At 40.0% G+C, this 18,075-nt stretch overlaps 1 protein-coding gene across 1 annotated transcript in view; it reads left to right on the top strand.

Annotated features, from left to right (window-relative positions):
* LOC126112051 (coiled-coil domain-containing protein 157-like) overlaps positions 1-17,774 on the top strand; it is a 127,815-nt gene extending 110,041 nt beyond the window's left edge. Inside the window, exon 5 of the mRNA XM_049915008.1 lies at positions 17,465-17,774. Within this exon, the coding sequence (XP_049770965.1) occupies positions 17,465-17,774 (310 nt within the window). The remainder of the gene's footprint in view (positions 1-17,464) is intronic.
* Positions 17,775-18,075: the final 301 nt, after the last annotated feature.

Here is an 18,075-nt window from a genome sequence, read left to right as displayed (position 1 = left end):
ATTTTCCCCAACGTTGGCTTCTACCAGTTTTTCTATTTGTCTGTAAAGAATTTATGTTAGTATTTTGCAACAGTGACTTACGAAACTGATAGTTCGGTAATTTTTACACCTTCCAGCACCTGATTTCTTTGGAACTGGAATTATTATATTCCTTTTGAAGTCTGAGGGTATTTTGCCTGTCTCATACATCTTGCCTACCAGATGGAAGAGTCTGATCATGGCTGGTTCTCGCAAGGCTATCAGTAGCTCTAACAGTATGTTGTTTAGTCCCGTGGCCTTGTTTCTACTTAGGGCTTTCAGTGCTCTGTCTAATACTTCATGCAGTATCATATCTCCCTTCTCATCTTCATTTGTGTCCTCTTCCACTTCCGTAATATTGCTCTTAAGTACATCGCCCTTGTATAGACCCTCTATATACTTCTTCCACCTTTCGGCTTTCCATTCTTTGTTTAGGACTGGTTTACCATCTGAGCTCTTCATATACATACAGGTGGTTCTCTTTTCTCCAAATGTATCTTTAATTTTTCTGTAGGTGACATCTACCTTACCCCTAGTGATATATGCTTCTACATTCTTACATTGTCCTCTACACATTTTGACTTCCTGTCGATCTCATTTTTGAGATGTCTGTGTTCCTTTGTGCCTGCATTTACTGCATTTTAATGTTTTCTTCTTTCATCAATGAAATTCAATATTTCATGTGTTACCCAAGGACTTCTGCCAGCCCTCGCCTTTAACCTTTGCTGCCTTCACTATTTCATCTGTCAAAGCTACCCATTCTTCTTCTACTGTTTTCCTTTCCCCTGTTCTTGTCAATCGTTCCCTAATGGTCTGTCTAAAACTCTCTAAAACCTCTATTTCTTTCAGTTTATCCAGGTATCATCTCCGTAAATTCTCCCTTTTTGCAGTTTCGTGAGTTTTAACCTACAGTTCATAACCGAAAAATTGTGGTCAGAGTCCACATCTGCCCCGGGAAATGCCTTACAATTTAATACCTAGTTGCTAAATATCAGTCTTACCATTATATAATCAATATGAACCTTCCTGTATTCATGTCTCTTCCACATATACAACGTTCTTTCATGATTCTTAAACCAGGCGACTTCCTCTTTCATTCCTTATCCCCACTCCATGTTTACTTATACTTTTCCTACTTGTCGAATTCCAGTCCACCACGATTATTAAATTTTCGTCTCCCTTAACTGTTTGAATAATTTCTTTTATATCATCATACATTTCTTCAATATCTTCATCATCTGCAGAGATAGTTGGCGTATAAACTTGCACTACTGTGGTAGGCGTGGGGGTTCATGTTTCTCTTGGCTACAATAATGTCTTTACTATGCTGTTCATAGTAGCTTATCCGCATTCGTAATATTTTATTCAATATTAAACCTACTCCAGCATTACCCCTATTTGATATGCCTTTATAACACTGTATTCACCTGACCAGCAGTCCTGTTCCTCCTGCCATAGAACTTCACTAATTCTCAGTATATCTCTCTTTAACCTATCCATGTTCTTTTCAAATTTTCTTATCTACCTGCGTGATTAAGGGATCTGACATTCCACACTCCGATCCGTAGAACGCCAGTTTGTTTCTCTTGATAACGTAGTCCTCCTGAATAGCCCCTCCCCCTGGAGATACGAATGGGGGACTATTTTACCTCCAGAGTATTTTACCTAAGGGGACGGCATCATCATTTAACCAAACAGTAAAGCTGCATGCCCTCGGGAAAAATTACGGCCGTATTTTCCCCTTGCTTTCAGCTGTTCGCAGCACCAGCAGAGTAAGGCCATTTTGGTTGATGATACAAGGCCAGATCAGACAACCAAAGACTGTTTCCCTTGCAACTACTGAAAAGGCTGCTGCCCCTCTTCAGGGACCACACGTTTGTCAACAGATACCCCTTCGATGTGGTTGCACCTACGGCATGGCTATTTGTACTGCTGAGGCATGGCAAGGTCTATGGTTTATGGGGGTGATTCTGTAGATAGAGAAACAATATATATAATCGTTGGAGAAGCTGGTGCTTAGCAAAGTTACAAAACATAATTCGTGAAAATGTAGCAAATATGAGATCTAAAGTGAAGTGATGGGATAAATATTTCGGCTGTTTGAAATAATAGTTAATGTTAAACAAGGGAACGGATTATCACCTATACTGTTGAACTATGTCTTAGAAGAAAATTGTAAGAATGTGGAACTTAAGAGCTGAAGAATCACAGTAGAAAACCAATTGGACTTAAGATTAATTGCCTGTTCTTTACAGACCATTTTGAAATACTTTCAGAAAACCTAATAGAAACAGTTACTCAAATTTTCTAGAAATAATAGGGATTGGAACTGGTCTAAGATTTTCAACTGAGAGAAAAAAATCAAAAATATGTGCCAAAATATGTTCAAACACAAATACGTAAACTAAAACGAATCATTAATTGTAAATATCTGGGAGAAACCACACAGTAGAATGAAATAGGTAAGATTTAATAAGATAGGAAGAACATATGATTTGACAAAAAATATCTAAAACAAAAAAAGTGCATATCCAGAAATAAAAATCTAAAACACTGTGCAAAATTAGACTTTTTATATGCACGTGAATGCTTAATGATGAGGAATAAACTGGACAGAATAGAGTTACTTGGAAGACTGGTTATTATAAAAAATTATATTTGCAATACTAATTATAATGAAAATGAGATGTAATGGAGTTATATAAAAATATACGTGATATTTTAGCAGCAGTGGCAAACGGACAGTTACTCTTCTTTGGACACTTTTACTGAATGAATGACAGAGGCTAACGGAAGAAATATTCCTGTTGGTGGAAAATAAATCAGTAATAGTATGAATTATAGAAATAAGAAAAGAACTAGAAAGAAACATCATCAAAGGATTCGCAGTAACAGAAAGAAACTCTTTTAAGATATAAATATTAAATTTAGAAGGCCTTGAAAGAAGAAGAAACAAGAAATCGTGAACAACATGGACAGAATACAGGGCCAACAACGTGAACTGAAGTTGATCCTGGTGAATACAAGTACATAAAGAAACATGGATGAAATTTATTTCCTCTTCTCCCACGAACACACAGGTGCTTCTCTCAATTGCTCGCCTAATAGTACATAAAACTGTGTCAAAAGTAGTTACTACAGAATATGAAAAGAAATAGAATGACAGCCAGTTTGAGATTCCCTTCATCGCTACGGATGTAATGGGCACAGGGTGGCAACCTCCCTAGGAAAACTGTTAGATTCACCACCAGGTAGCGTATTAGGTATGTTGACCAAATTAAATTCTTTCCTCTGTTTTGGTTCCGCCAAACTGTATGCAGTATCTAAAAACGTCACCAAACAGGAGTAGAAGTAGCATCATATGTGCTACAGACGGATAGTATCCATAGCACCCGTAAGTGTGTTACAGATGATACAGTTATCAGGGGACTGACGACATCAGAAGTTAAGTCCTATAGTGCTCAGAGCCATTTGATACAGTTATCGATAATGAATTACTGCTTGAGAAAAGGTAAGCAGATATCTAGCCAGATCTTCATAAAACTGCAATGTGGTGCAAAGACTGACAACTCGTTTTAAATTTTCAGAAATGCAAAACTGTGTGTTTCAAAACATATAGCAAATGACATCCAACTGAGATCAGTCATTCGTTATAAATACATGTGTTTAATATTTTGTAGGCTTATGAAATGGAATGTTCTCATAGGCTAAGTCAGAGGTAAAGCAGATGACAGATTTCGGTTCTTTGAGAGGATACTAGGAAAATGCAGTCAGCGAACAGAGGAGACCACTTACATATCACTTGTCTGTCGTACCGTACTGTTCAATGGTGTGAGACCCATACCAGTGACGACTAACAGGAGACTGCCCCATATATACAAAGAAGGGTGGCACGAATGGTCACAGATTTGCTTGACTGATGGGAGAGCTTCACGGAAATCTCTTGAAGATAGCTGTCAATCAAACAACGAAAGGCTGCTTACAGAGTTTCAAAAGCCAGTATTAAGTAAAGCCTCAGGAAATGTAATTCAACCCCCTATGTATCACTCCCATAATACCAACAGAGGTACTTCGGCAATCATTCTTCCTGTGCTGCCTAGGTGATTGAAATGGGAAGAAACGTTATCATGTGGAACCATGTTTATCCTCTTGCATCCACTTCACAGTGGTGTGCATTCATCATAATATCTTTATTTCAGCATTCATGTTTTTAGACTTTTATGCTATTTTCATTTGCACCAGTATCTCTACTTGAAAACAACTGGCTTTGATAATGTTGCCTCTGTCCGTATTCTACCTCCTTATTTATTAATTCTTTGGTTAACATTTTCTTGTTTGGCAGTGGTATTTCGCTGAGTTTAAGAAATTCCACATCGGCCTCAGTTACATTGCTTCCTCTTGTGTCTGAGTGACATATTAAGTCTTCTGAAATACTATTTTACTTGGGTCATCTGTGAAGATAAGTTCAGCTTACATGTTTTTCGGTATAAATGTTTCAACTCTTTTGTCATCTTTTACTCTTAGATATCAAATATACTACACTTCTGTTTCTGTTATCAGATAAGCTCAGCATCTCCATCGGAAATATGCTTTACTCCGTACTGTCCATTCTCAACGATTTAAGTAATGCTGGGACTGACGTGTTGGGTTCCTTTAATTTGGCAATATCCTGCTTTTTTGTCTCTATCCCTGTAACTGTACGGCCGGCCGGTGTGGCCGTGCGGTTAAAGGCGCTTCAGTCTGGAACCGCGTGACCGCTACGGTCGCAGGTTCGAATCCTACCTCGGGCATGGATGTGTGTGATGTCCTTAGGTTAGTTAGGTTTAAGTAGTTCTAAGTTCTAGGGGACTTATGACCACAGATGTTGAGTCCCATAGTGCTCAGAGCCAATTGAACCATTTTTTTTTTTTTTTTTTTTTTTTGTAACTGTACAATGAATATACAATCTGTAGGGAGCTCAGTATTTTCGTTTCTCACCATGCACACCCTTTGTAAACCTACTTCTTATTTTATGGAAGCCAGATCTTCCGTGATAGCTCTTCTGTGCTTTTTTTCATTTTGATGGAAAAGCTACTATTTATTTACAAATCAAGATGATGCCTACGTACAAACTGCTGTAGTTTGTCCATGGAGCTTGAATACAGGTATTAATTATAAAATTAAAGCCAATATTCTGTCGAACAGATTCACATATTACCACTTATAAAATACGACTATACTACGACCATTTGCAGCACACTGGCATACGATGATCTTATCGTTTGACAGTTTCGCAAATGAAAGATGAGCGTTTGCTTATTCGTAGCTTATTGATCTGCATCATGGCAGTCACTCGTCTTAAAAATATAAATTTGTGCTCCTCTTTTTCTACAACGTGGTTACTGCAACAAAGTATATCTTCCTAGAGTAACACTATAATTATTTTACTTCCATGAAACACTGTACATGTAATTTATGACATGGGAAGGTGATCCTCCCACCTATAATATTAGCCTTTAGTGATATCCTGATGTAAAAATATGTGTAACCCTTTCCTTACTATAGATGCATGAAAACAGGATTAATAATCTTCGTATTGTTTCATGTCATTCGGTCCTGAAATGCAATTTTTGTGCACGCTTGGTTCACAAGTATTGTCAGTGCTAACTGGGAATGAGACAAGTTTAGTTCCTTCGTTACTAGCTTATTTAGGCCAAAATAGAGTAATTTACTAAACTGTTGCCGAAGGAGAGTAGCACAACTACGACAGCACGATGCTTTGCAAAGTTTCACTCACCTTGTGGTAAATTTCTTCCCTTGAAGTCACTGAAATGCAGTTTTCAGCCGTAAAAACTTACAGAAAAACAGCGGCGCATTTCGTAACCACAAGTCACACTAAAACTGTTTTTTCGGAGGAAGGAATATCTAAGTGAAAGTATTAATGAGCGTAAAATTTCACTCTGTTGCGATAAGCTTGTACACACCAGTCAATACCAAGTCTTCCTCTAAACTCTACAAAGTCTGAAAATTCCACACGCACACCTCATTCATAACCGTAGCCAGTTGTGATAATTATCAATGGCACTTCCCAAAAAGTTTACAAACGGGGATTCTTTCTTTTAGAATAGCTCGCTCAGATGTTACTACAAACAGTCACACGTAACACAATGTTCATGTTGGCGAGTAAGCAACCCGATACACGAAATTTAGTTATTTTAATCGTCACCAAAAGTTCCGCATTTCACCCCGTGCATTAATTCTAACTCTCTTCTACACTTTACGGCACTTTTCAAATATTTAGGTACCAACATACTACACTCATCAAAATAGTTTTGCAACACCTCGGTTCCGAGGTTCCGACAGTTCCGGAACCTGTACAGATAATTGGAATAGAGATCAACATAAACATCATTGCCGCCCATTTTATTTCTCATGAAAACTACAGATTGCATGTTGTACCACCATACAGCGAGACCTTCAGAGGTAGTGGTCCAGACTGCTGTACACACTGGTACCTCTAATACCCAGTAGCATTGATGCATGCCCTGTATTCGTCGTGGCATACTATCCACATGTTCATCAAGGCACTGTTGGTCCAGATTGTCCCACTCCTCAACGACGATTCGGCGGAGATCCCTCAGAGTGGTTGGTGAGTGACGTCGTCCATAAACAGCCCTTTTCAATCTATCAGACACGTTCGATAGGGTTCATGTCTGTAGAACAGGCTGGCCACTCTAGTCGAGTGAGATCGTTATCCTGAATTATGTCATTCAGAAGATAGGCACAATGGAGACTCGAATTGTCGTCCATGAAGACAAATGCCTCGCCAATGTGCTGCCGATATGGTTGCACTATTGGTCAGAGTATGGCATTCAGGTATCGTACAGCCATTACGGGGCCTTCCATCACCACCAGCGGTGTTCGTCGGCCCCACATAATGCGATCCCAAAACAGCAGGGAACTTCCACCTTGCTGCACTCGATGGACAGTGTGTCTAAGGCGTTCAGCCTGACCGGGTTGCCTCCAAACACGTCTCCGACGATTGTCTGGTTGAAGGCATATTCGACACCCATCGGTGAAGAGAACGTAATGCCAGTCCTGAGTGGTCCATTCGGCATGTTGTTGGACCCATCTGTACCGTGCTGCATGGTGTCGTGGTAGCAAAGATGGACCACGCCATGGACGTCGGGAGTGAAGTTGCGCATCATGCAGCCTATTGCGCACAGTCTGAGTCGTAACACGACGTCCTGTGGCTACACGAAAAGCATTATTCAACATGGTGGCGTCTCTGTAAGGGCTCCTCTGAACCATAATTCGTAGGTAGCGGTCATCCACTGCGGTAGTAGCCCTTGGGCGGCCTGAGCGCGGCATCGAAGATTTGTCAAAAGTTGAAATTTCTGTACTAGCGAAAGGAGGCAATTTTGCTGTGTCGCCCCAAAACGTACCCACAGAGGATATTGTAGCAAATATTGAGGCCGGTATCCGTCAGCTTCCAGAGCAGTCCGCTGACGTAATTAGGATGGAAACGGCTAGGATTTTACTTACATGTAAGCCACCTAACAGTAATTTGTCGCAGGCACAAAGGAACGCGCTGAGGGATGTAAATGCAGATAAAAACATTACTGTTCTTAATGAAGATAAGGTTAATGCCACCGTCATACTGAACAGTGAGGACTATCATGGAAAAATTAGTGATAATTTGGTTCCCTCCAATTACAAAAAACTTCAGAAAGATCCGACTGTGAAGATTTTAAGAATGACCATTCTACTGGTGAAAGCGTCTTCATTCGCCTCCAACGATAAGAAGCTGCTTTGTAAAACAGCAGCGTACCCACCTAGACTTTATGGCTTACCCCAAGTGCATAAACCTGAGCTTCCGTTGAGGCCAATTGTCAGCGCTATAGGCGGACCAACACACAAGTTAGCTATAAAACCTTGCCTCATTGCTGCAACCTTATGTTGGTAGGACGGACAGTCATATTAAAAATTCAGCTCATTTCATTGACAAGTTAAAGGAAACGAGCGTGGGCCCGGATGATATCCTCGTCAGTTTTGATATTGTGTCGTTATTTACCAAGATTCCGGTAAACGAAGCTATCTTATGCATAGCGGATTTTTTTTCTTACGGATATTGTGGCATTATTCCGACACTGCCTCACCACAACCTACTTTCAACACAATAACAACTTTTATGAACAGATTGACGGGATGGCTATGGGCAGTCCTCTTAGTCTTGCTGTGGCTAACTTATTTATGGAGACTTTTGAACAACGGGCGTTGCAGATTGCCAGTGAGAGACCAGCCACTTGGTATCGCTATGTCGATGACACGTTCGTAGTATGGACACACGGAGCAGAGGAGTTGGATGCCTTCCTGACACATTTAAACAGCATTAATCCGAAAATCCAATTTACTATGGAGACTGAAAGGAATGGGCAATTGAATTTCCTGGATGTGTCTGTCATTAAACGACGGGACGGAACTTTGGGTCATAAGCTGTATAGAAAGGCCACATACACTGATCATTATCTACAAAATTTGTGAACCTGTTTATTTAAAACATGAGATTGAACATCTACGGTCAACTTTCGTCTAGAATGGCTATTCTAGCAAGGATATAGATCGAGCACTTCGCTCTAGGCAGAGAATCAGGAGCAACGTCGAACAACAGTCGCCCAAGGGCAAAGTTTTTCTTCCGTTCATTAGTAAGGTCGCAGGTCCCATTGGGAAAGTTTTAAGCAAGTATGGGGTGGAAACTATTTTCAGACCCACAAGAAAAATAAAAGAATGTTTAAGATCGGCAAAAGATGCACGACACCTTTTGGCTACACCGGGGCTGTATAAAATTCCTTGTAGTTGTGGACAGATTTATATCGGTACCACAAAGAGAAGTGTGAACACCCGTCTTGTTGAACATAAGAGGAATTGTCGCCTGGGTCACACGGATAAATCGGCCGTAGCGGAACATGTTTACCAGGAAGGTAATCATGAAATAAAATTCAGCGAGACGAGCGTCATATCAAAAACCTCGAATTATTATGCACGCATGTATAGAGAGGCTATCGAGATTGATAAACACCGTAATAGTTTTAACAGGAAAGACGAAGGTGTTAAACTGGATAAAATTTGGATGTCAGCGTTGCACCGCAAGCGTGACGATCGATTACTTTCAATCGAGAATGTTGGCATTACCAGAGACAATCTCATAGCCGAAACCACGTGATCGACAGTGGCGCCCTCTGTACTGCGTATATAATCAGCGCTTCCTCGACTTCTCTTCGCAGTTCGCCGCTGTACCTTCGAGGATGTCTCCCGTAGTCGGAGACGAAACGTCAGGGTAGAGTTTTATACTTCGGCCACAGCCTATCATCCCGGAACTTTTAAGTGAAGACTGAAAGATTTTGTTGTAAAAGACTACAAATTATATATTAAAAAGAGTAGTTAGAGGTTTTTACAAGAGAAGAAAAAATGATAATGACAAAGGAAGACATTAAACAGTTTATAAAGTATTTAGTAGTTAATTACAGACTGTATTATTCATTTTGTCACAGAAACTATAAATACTATCCCTTTGCTGCGTTTGAGGGTAATGAATATTACTCACCTAATAAACAATTATATTTCCGTATGCTTCTTTCTGAAACTACCAATAGCAGATTTAGTTACAAAACTTGATTATGTATTTTAACACAGTTTAATAGTTATTTACGAAAATCATAATTTAAACAGTATCTCTCAGTGAAGAAAATGCAGAAAAAGTAGGCCAAAATAATGATCTGTAACTGAGTTCACAATATAGAAGCTTTAATTACTTACTTAAAATTAATGAATTGCAGAACAACTTCTAATATTTGGAAAGAATAATCTTCATTACTTCTTCTTCTTCTTTCGATTTCGGCCATCTTTGGACCACGTTCAACAATTCACTTGCCCGGCTTTTTGATCTTTTTTTCTCTCTTCCCAATATTTCCTCATCATTTTCGAGTGGTTCCTCCTCCGCTCTTCCGACCATTTCCTGTTATTATTCTTTAGTTTCGTTTCTTCTGGAAAACACTTAATTTCGTTCACTATTTGTCTAAACTTTTCCCTGTCCCTGATTGACTCACGGGTGATATTAAAATAGGCCAAATCCTTTTTCACCATCTGTATCCATTTATTGTTGGTTTTTTCGTTCCTGTTACTATGTTCAAACACTTTTCTTGTTAGTCTGTTTCCATCCATCCTCGACAGGTGACCATAAAACGTTAGTCTGCGTTTACGCATTGCCTCACTCACTTTCTCAATAGTTTTGTATATTTCCTTATTACTCTTTAGTTACAATTTTATTATGAAATTAGAATCAATGTGTTCAGTAAAAGTTTTGTAGGGGAACTGATTATTTGAAATAGAGGAATAAAAGAGAAATGGAAGGAAAGTGAAGTATCTTTCGTATGGTATACAAAAAGACAGCGATTAGAAATCATGTGAAATTACTGGGTAAAACTGTACGTAATGTAATTTAAACATATGTTGGATTTCATTATTTCCTACTGAGAAAAAAAAAATGTCGGACACATCTCTCCAGACACACAACTACACAATCTTTTAATACATTTAAGCAGCCTAATTATTAAAGTTTACAAATCATCCGAACATGAAATATTTAAAAAATATAAAACATGCAACCTTACAAAATTGTGTACTAATTTATTAAAAAACTTGAATGTATCATTGATAATGGATGTAAACGTACATACATATGTTAGTTACAAAATGTTTGGAATACCTTAAATGAAAAAAGCTTTTTCATAATGTAAATATCTGAAGACTGTGACTAACAGAAATTCTACACATGATGTGACATTTGTTTTGTGAGTAATTAAATTTATGTCCACTGTTTGTAGGTAAAATGAAGTGCTTGTAGGATTTAAAATTAAAACTTTTGGGAAATAGACAAAATTGTACTGATCAACACTGTATATTTTAGACATAAGGTATGTTCTAAAGTTAATTTTATTGTATTGTGTTATACCTGAAGTTCACCTTAAATTTGTCTAGGTAGTACTGGGTATACACTACGTGATCAAAAGTATCCAGACACCTGGCTGAAAATGGCTTACAAGTTCGTGACGCCCTCCATCGGTAATGCTGGAATCCAGTATGGTGTTCGCTCACCCTTAGCCTTGATGACAGACAGCTTCCACTCTCGCAGACATACGTTCAATCAGGTCCTGTAAGATTTCTTGGGGAATGGCAGCCCATTCTTCACGGAATGCTGCATTGAGGAGCTTCCCAAAGGTATTCTATAGGACACAGGTCAGGACTCTCTGCAGGCCAGTCCATTACAGGGATGTAATTGCCGTGTAACCACTCCGCCACATTATGAACAGGTGCTCGATCTGTTGAAAGATGCAATAGCCATCCCTGAATTACTATTCAACAGTGGGAAGCAAGAAGGTGCTTAAAACAATGTAGGTCTGTGCTGTGATAGTTCCACGCAAAACAAGTGGTGCAAGCCCCATCCTTGAAAAACACGGCCACATCATAACCCCACCGCCTCCGAATTTTACTGTTGGCACTACACACCTGGCTGATGACATTCACTGGGCATTCGCCATACCCACACCCTGCCATCGGATCGCCACATTGTGGACCGTGATTCGTCACTCCACAAGTTTTCCCACTAGTCAATCCTCCAATGTTTACGCTCCTTACACCAAGCGAGGCGTCGTTTGCCATTTACTGGCGTGGTGTGTGGCTTATCAACTGGCGCTCGACCATGAATCCAAGCTTTCTCACCTCCCACATAGTACTTGCAGTGTATTCTGATGCAGTTTGGAATTCATGTGTGATGGTCTGGATACATGTCTGCCTATTACACATTACGATCCTCTTCAGCTGTCAGTGGTCTCTGTCAGTCAACAGACGAGGTCGGCCTGTACGCTTTTGTGCTGTACGTGTCCCTTCACGTTTCCACTTCACTATCACATCGGAAACAGTGGACCTAGGGATGTTTAGGAATGTGGAAATCTCGCGTACAGACGTATGACACAACTGACACCCAATCACCTGACCACGTTCTAAGTCCGTGAGTTTCACGGAGCGCCCCATTCTGCTCTCTCAAGATGTCTAATGACTACTGAGGTCGCTGATATGGAGTACCTGGCAGTAAGTGGCAGCACAGTGCACCTAATATGAAAAACGTATTTTTTGATCACATAGTGTATTTTTAGATGTCTAGATAATTTTCCTCTATATAATCCATTTTTACAAACAAACTGCTTTCAAAACACTTTCTTTAAAAATGTGGTCTAGGCGTGACAAAAATTATCTATGACAACCATAAGATGTGTTGCCAAGCTGCTTCATACAAGACATGCCTAATATAGTGATTGCATACAGCATAAATGAACCAAAACTTTAATTTGTATTTGGAGGACATAGTTCTTAGCCAAGTAAGTCATATTTCAGAGTTTGTCAAGAGACGCCATCAAGAAAGGGCCCACACTGTAACATTCCTTTATGTTATTCCACTGATATCGCTTTCGCATCACTAGGACTGTGTCCCTCACCACAGTTTCAAATGGATCGTACCATAACATAATAAACTAACAAGTTTTATACTGATAGTTATTCTTCTACGCAGTGTATGGTAAGACAACTGTCTAGCCATATCAAATAGGCTTACGACGAGTAAACACAGTTTATCGAGATGTTATTTCCGCTATATTATTTCAGACAAAGGAGCAAATTTTCTGACTTTAGGAAGCAGTGTTTAACGCTTATAGCAGCTGGATGATGACGGCGACATTTTTGTTTTTTGTGTTAAGGAAACTACGTAATTTTTCCTGTGACAATGGAAGGAGCCTTTGAAGAGAACTTCGGTGACATACCAACTGTGAAATTTTATTAAGTAGTAATAATATAATAACGCTGAAAAACCATAAGCCTACCATCGTGAGAAGAGATTACACCCTACTTTACTAAATGTAAGAAAGAGGTTCCGAGGTAGTACCCGTGCGAGATCGATCGAAAACATCAGACATTTCCGTACTGTTATCATATTGCCCTCCAAGTAGCAAAATTAAAATTGTTGAGTGACGTTCATTGGTAAACAGCCTCGACGCCCCTTTTTTCTTGTTATGTAGAGATTTCAGTGCACAGCATATGATCTCGGCATGGGACATAAATGATATATAGGTCACCTGTTTTGGACAACTCCGGAATTCTGTCTGAATAGTCTTTGAAGACCTAGCGGTAACGACAAACCGCCTTTCATCCTCATTGCATAGGCGTCTTTTGTTGTGGATATGGAGGACAAGTCGTCATCACACTGCTCTCCTTGCCGTTGTCAGTTTTCTCAAACGAGATAGCTGTTCAGTTTGCCTCACAAGGGCTGAGTGCATCCTACTTCACAAAAGCACTTTGCAGACTCAGACGGTCACCCATTCAGGTTTAGCCAAACCTGACAGTGCTGAAATTCGTTAACCTGTCAGGAACCGCTACTACCACTGCAACAACGTGGCTTTTGGATGTTGTAGATGAATTCATTTTATCCATACCAAACAACAGTTCTCCAACTGTCATCCCTGCACGGGAAGACAAACATCACCTTGTGTTCTCTCAACATATCACAACATTTCGGTTTGCAAAACCGAGAAAAGCTCTAAAAGTTACTCGCAATGCTGCTCCTGGGTATAATGACATACACTTCATAATGCTAGCCAATTTTCCAGATGAAGAATTACGCACCCTGAGCGACAGTTACAAAAAAATGGTTCAAATGGCTCTGAGCACTATGGGACTTAACATCTAAGGTCAACAGTCCCCTAGAACTTAGAACTACTTAAACCTAACTAACCTAAGGACATCACACACATCCATGCCCGAGGCAGGATTCGAACTTGCGACCGTAGCGGTCGCACGGTTCCAGACTGTAGCGCCTAGAACCGCTCGGCCACTCCGGCCGGCCGACATTTACAATCACTTACGGACAGAAGGCAAGTTCCTAGACGACTGACAGATTTAAGTAATTTTTCCTATACTGAAACGTAGCAAAGGCCCAGATTCAGCCTGTTTTCGTACTGTCCCACCGTACTTTCTTCTTTAGTGCTCAAAACATTAGAAATAATGTTGAAGTGGCTATTTAATAGTGATTTGAGAGTAATTTCTTCATTGCATGGTTCTCAGTACGAATTTAGGAAACGAAGAGGCGCCACTGATGGCGTAAGTCTATTGTATACGGACGTACAATTCAGGTGTGCTTTTAATGGCCATGTGACGGCCTTGTTACTGGATATTTCCAGTGCTTGCGACACTACGGACTGCAGTCGATGGGTATTACACATATCATTACCATTAGTCTATCTCTGATCTAGGTTGGACAACAAGACAATACCTTGTATGTACCATGCCTGGTCTGCAGAGGACTGCTGCATGGCTCCATTTTGAGTCCTATACTCTGTGCAGTATATTCATCAGAACTTAATACAATTTTCTATCCAAACATTAATATACGTTGGTGTTATCTGAATGTACACGTTTTCTCTAAGCTTGAGGATGACATTAATGTGGCTGTATCGAGCGGCGGATGTGCTCTCCTCCTGAATACGCATAATACGTCATTATGCAGACATCAGATCTTCAGTGGTTGTCTTTACAAGACAAAGACGGACGTCACCACCATCCGAGTTCCGATTAGGACCTTTTAACATCCCCTTCAGGAGATCATTCAAATGGCATGACTCTATGTCGACGATAGATTGACGTGGGAGCAGCGTGTGGAATGTTTGATTACCGTGGGCGATCACTCAACATAATACTAGTTGCCCACATATAGATGAGTGTCGATGTTACAGTCCTACGCATTCTTTATTATTGGCATGATTCATTATATTATGTATAGGGTTGCACGTTGTATGATCGCATTCTTTATTATTGGCATGATTCATTATATTCTGTATAGGGTTGCACGTTGTATGATAATGCCCCAACATCTGTACTAGGCAAGATCGAAAGACAACAGTACCCCGCTAGGCCTATTCGAATCTTTCCAGGAGCGCTGCATACTTCACCTGAGAATGCACTTTTAACGGAGACAAGAGACGTTCCTTAACTTATAAATTCATACAGTATTTAGTAGAGCAGCGAACACAGCTCATCCTCTCCTCCATAAACTAAGTTGGTCCCCTGCAGACAATTGGTATACCGTTAGAATTCTAGAGAGGAAGGCATCTCTGAAAATAAAGAATGACATACAGCAAAGATATGTAACACCTCTCATATTGAAAGACACACCGTCGTTTGCATTTAGCTTGGGATACGACGCACTGAATTACCAGCCCAACATTTTCTTTCAGCCCAGAAGGTCGGATTTATCATCCACTTCCCCTGCTACCATCTCCCAGCTGATTGCATCAGCGTGACCATCTTCGATCGACATATACACAGACGGCTCCAAAACAAGAGAGGACAATGGCTTCGTTTATGTCGGCGGACATACACTATCTTGGGGTATGTTTCAGCTTTCAACGGCAGCTAAGATATTCACTGCCGAAGTTTTCGTAATTAAGGAGGCAAATCAATTCGATGACAACCTTATTATCACAGACTCAATGGGACTCTCAAAGTAACTGTCATGTACTTCGTGTACTTCATGTACTTAAAATGATCTACCAGTGTGAATGCCTACATAAAAGTATCCAGTTATTATTATTATGGATCAAGGGTCACACTGGTATCTCATAAACGAGTTGGTGGAGCACCACGCGAAACGTTGTGTGACTGATGGTCAATTTTACTACACTTCTCTACTGCATACGGATTTCCATGCTATTGCAAAGAAGCAAGTCTTCCAAGAATGTTCAGAGGTGGCAGACCTGACAGCAGTCAAAAGGAAGACATTATGCAGCAATACAGCCGAGCACACCTCAGAAAAGTTGGATTTCACAGAAAAAGCTACGTAGTTGACACACCACTAGTGTAACGCGCGTCCAGTTGGGACAGGGTTATTATCCTTCACATGTTTCCGCACTGCGAAGAAAATCGCAATGAGGTCCTAGATCTCAGCAACGTGCAATAGAGTGTTACGTTGCGAAGAACAATGACGCAGACTTCTGGACTTGACCACAGCGGGAATTCCACAACCTACGTCTGTGACAGACCTATTCCGTCAGCTGTCCACGGAGGACTATGTCATACATGCTCGGTTTCTGCAAGAATGGATATATAGCTATAAATCAGACACAAAGGCAAAGAAAATTTCACCACAGAGGGATTCCCATGATCAACAAGCCTTCCCCGTCATTTGGGATCCCGCGTGTACATTTGAACACTTTTAGCCCTCACCTCATAGCTAGTGCAGCCCAACTGCATCAGTTAGGGAAGAGAAAACACGCTATGTCTTATCCGTTTCTCATTGCCCATGCCGCTACCTTACAGACTGGCCTTTAGAAACCATGATGAATATCAAATTGTTTTTGCCTACATTACGTAAGTAATTCACAGCATTTTTTCTCTCTCAGGTGTGTAATAATATTATTAATAATAACACATATTTTTGGAGCTACTAAACATTTTACACATTATTTCCTCCCAAAGCACTGTGCATCAGTGGCGCTCTGTTGCACTACAACGCTATTGATCAAGCTGTGATTACAGTTGACTGCGAGAATCCAGAATTCAAAATAACGTATGCCAATTCTTGTCTTTCAGAGTTAATAAAAGGAAGGAAGGAAGGAAGGAAGAAGTATTAGAGTTTAACGCCCCGTCGACAATGAGGTCATTAGAGGCGTGAATAAAGAAAATTCCTGGTTTCATTCAGTGACTAAAAAATTTATCCAGGATAAATTCTACACACTATTAGGAATATATCAACAATCTTTTCAGTACCGCTGGAGCCGATACTCAGTTGAATTGAGATTGGCAAGGTATACGCCCTATCCTTTTCGAATCAGTTATTATGGCCATTACCTGGAGTGATTTAGCGAAACGGTGGTAAAATGTTTGTCAGAATTGGTCAGATGGGAATTAGAATAAAATTGGAAGTGTTAATCATTACATCAAGTTCGTTACTCTAACACAAAATACGAAAATCTTTAAAGAAACTGTTATCCTGCTGAGGCCACAGACTGTATGCATTTTCAAACCAGCCACATGTTGTGGCACCTGTGAGTATAAGTTTAACTAGGAGGTATATCTGTATTGTTGCCTATATTGTTTACGATTTACTTGGGCCCTTCATATGAAACAAAGACATTTAAATTGTCATTCATATGGCATATTCATCTTTATAATCTGTGTACGTATTCACTTCTGATTTTGTTTCAAAGGGCATATAAATTGATATCCGTCTTAAGTTTTCGTATATGCTTCCCGTGTGCATCGTACAAATTATTAAAAATTATAAAAGTATTTCTTCGTCGTTTTTATGTACAACATGAAGTGCGTTGCTAATACCACTGCTGATCTAATTTTCTGTTAAATACAGCCTACTTATTGAAGCCGATGCGATTCGCCAGGATATGGGACACTTACAGGGCGAACATTTGGCGGCACTGGACTACATAAAATCACTAGAAGAGTCTACTGCAGAGTGTACAATGTTGAAAGAGGAAAATAAACGCTTTGAGGATAAATTGCAGCAAAGCAATCGAGAACAGGCCAAGCTGCACCATGAGGTACACAGGCTTCGATGCGCCATTGGAGACATGGAAGACGACCGAAAGCGCACACTGAACCAGCTCGAGCGGCTCTCACACGCAGCTGAATGGGCAAAGGTACTGCAGAAAGTACACTGAAGTAAGATTCTTGTAGCACACTAGGTCCTTCTGGACGAGTAGCTGACGTGCCTCCCAACGCCATTCGTACATTAAGCATCAATTACGTCACTTTTTGGTTATAGTCAAATTGTTCCGTGAAAAGAAAATACAATAAAATAGTTCTTGCTGTCTGCTACACCATATTCACTGTGATTTTTATCAGTAATTTAGTGACTATAGTTATCTAACGACTGTAGTTAAAGTAAGCTATAATCCGAATTTCCATTAATGTAATAGTTTAAGTATTTTGTTTTAACGTAAATATCCGTAAATTCGGGCT

The sequence above is a fragment of the Schistocerca cancellata genome, chromosome 1 (assembly GCF_023864275.1).
Source record: "Schistocerca cancellata isolate TAMUIC-IGC-003103 chromosome 1, iqSchCanc2.1, whole genome shotgun sequence".
NCBI classification, from domain to species: domain Eukaryota; kingdom Metazoa; phylum Arthropoda; class Insecta; order Orthoptera; family Acrididae; genus Schistocerca; species Schistocerca cancellata.
The sequence above is the reverse complement of the archived record's forward strand: the minus strand, read 5'-3'. Positions and strand labels throughout refer to the sequence as shown.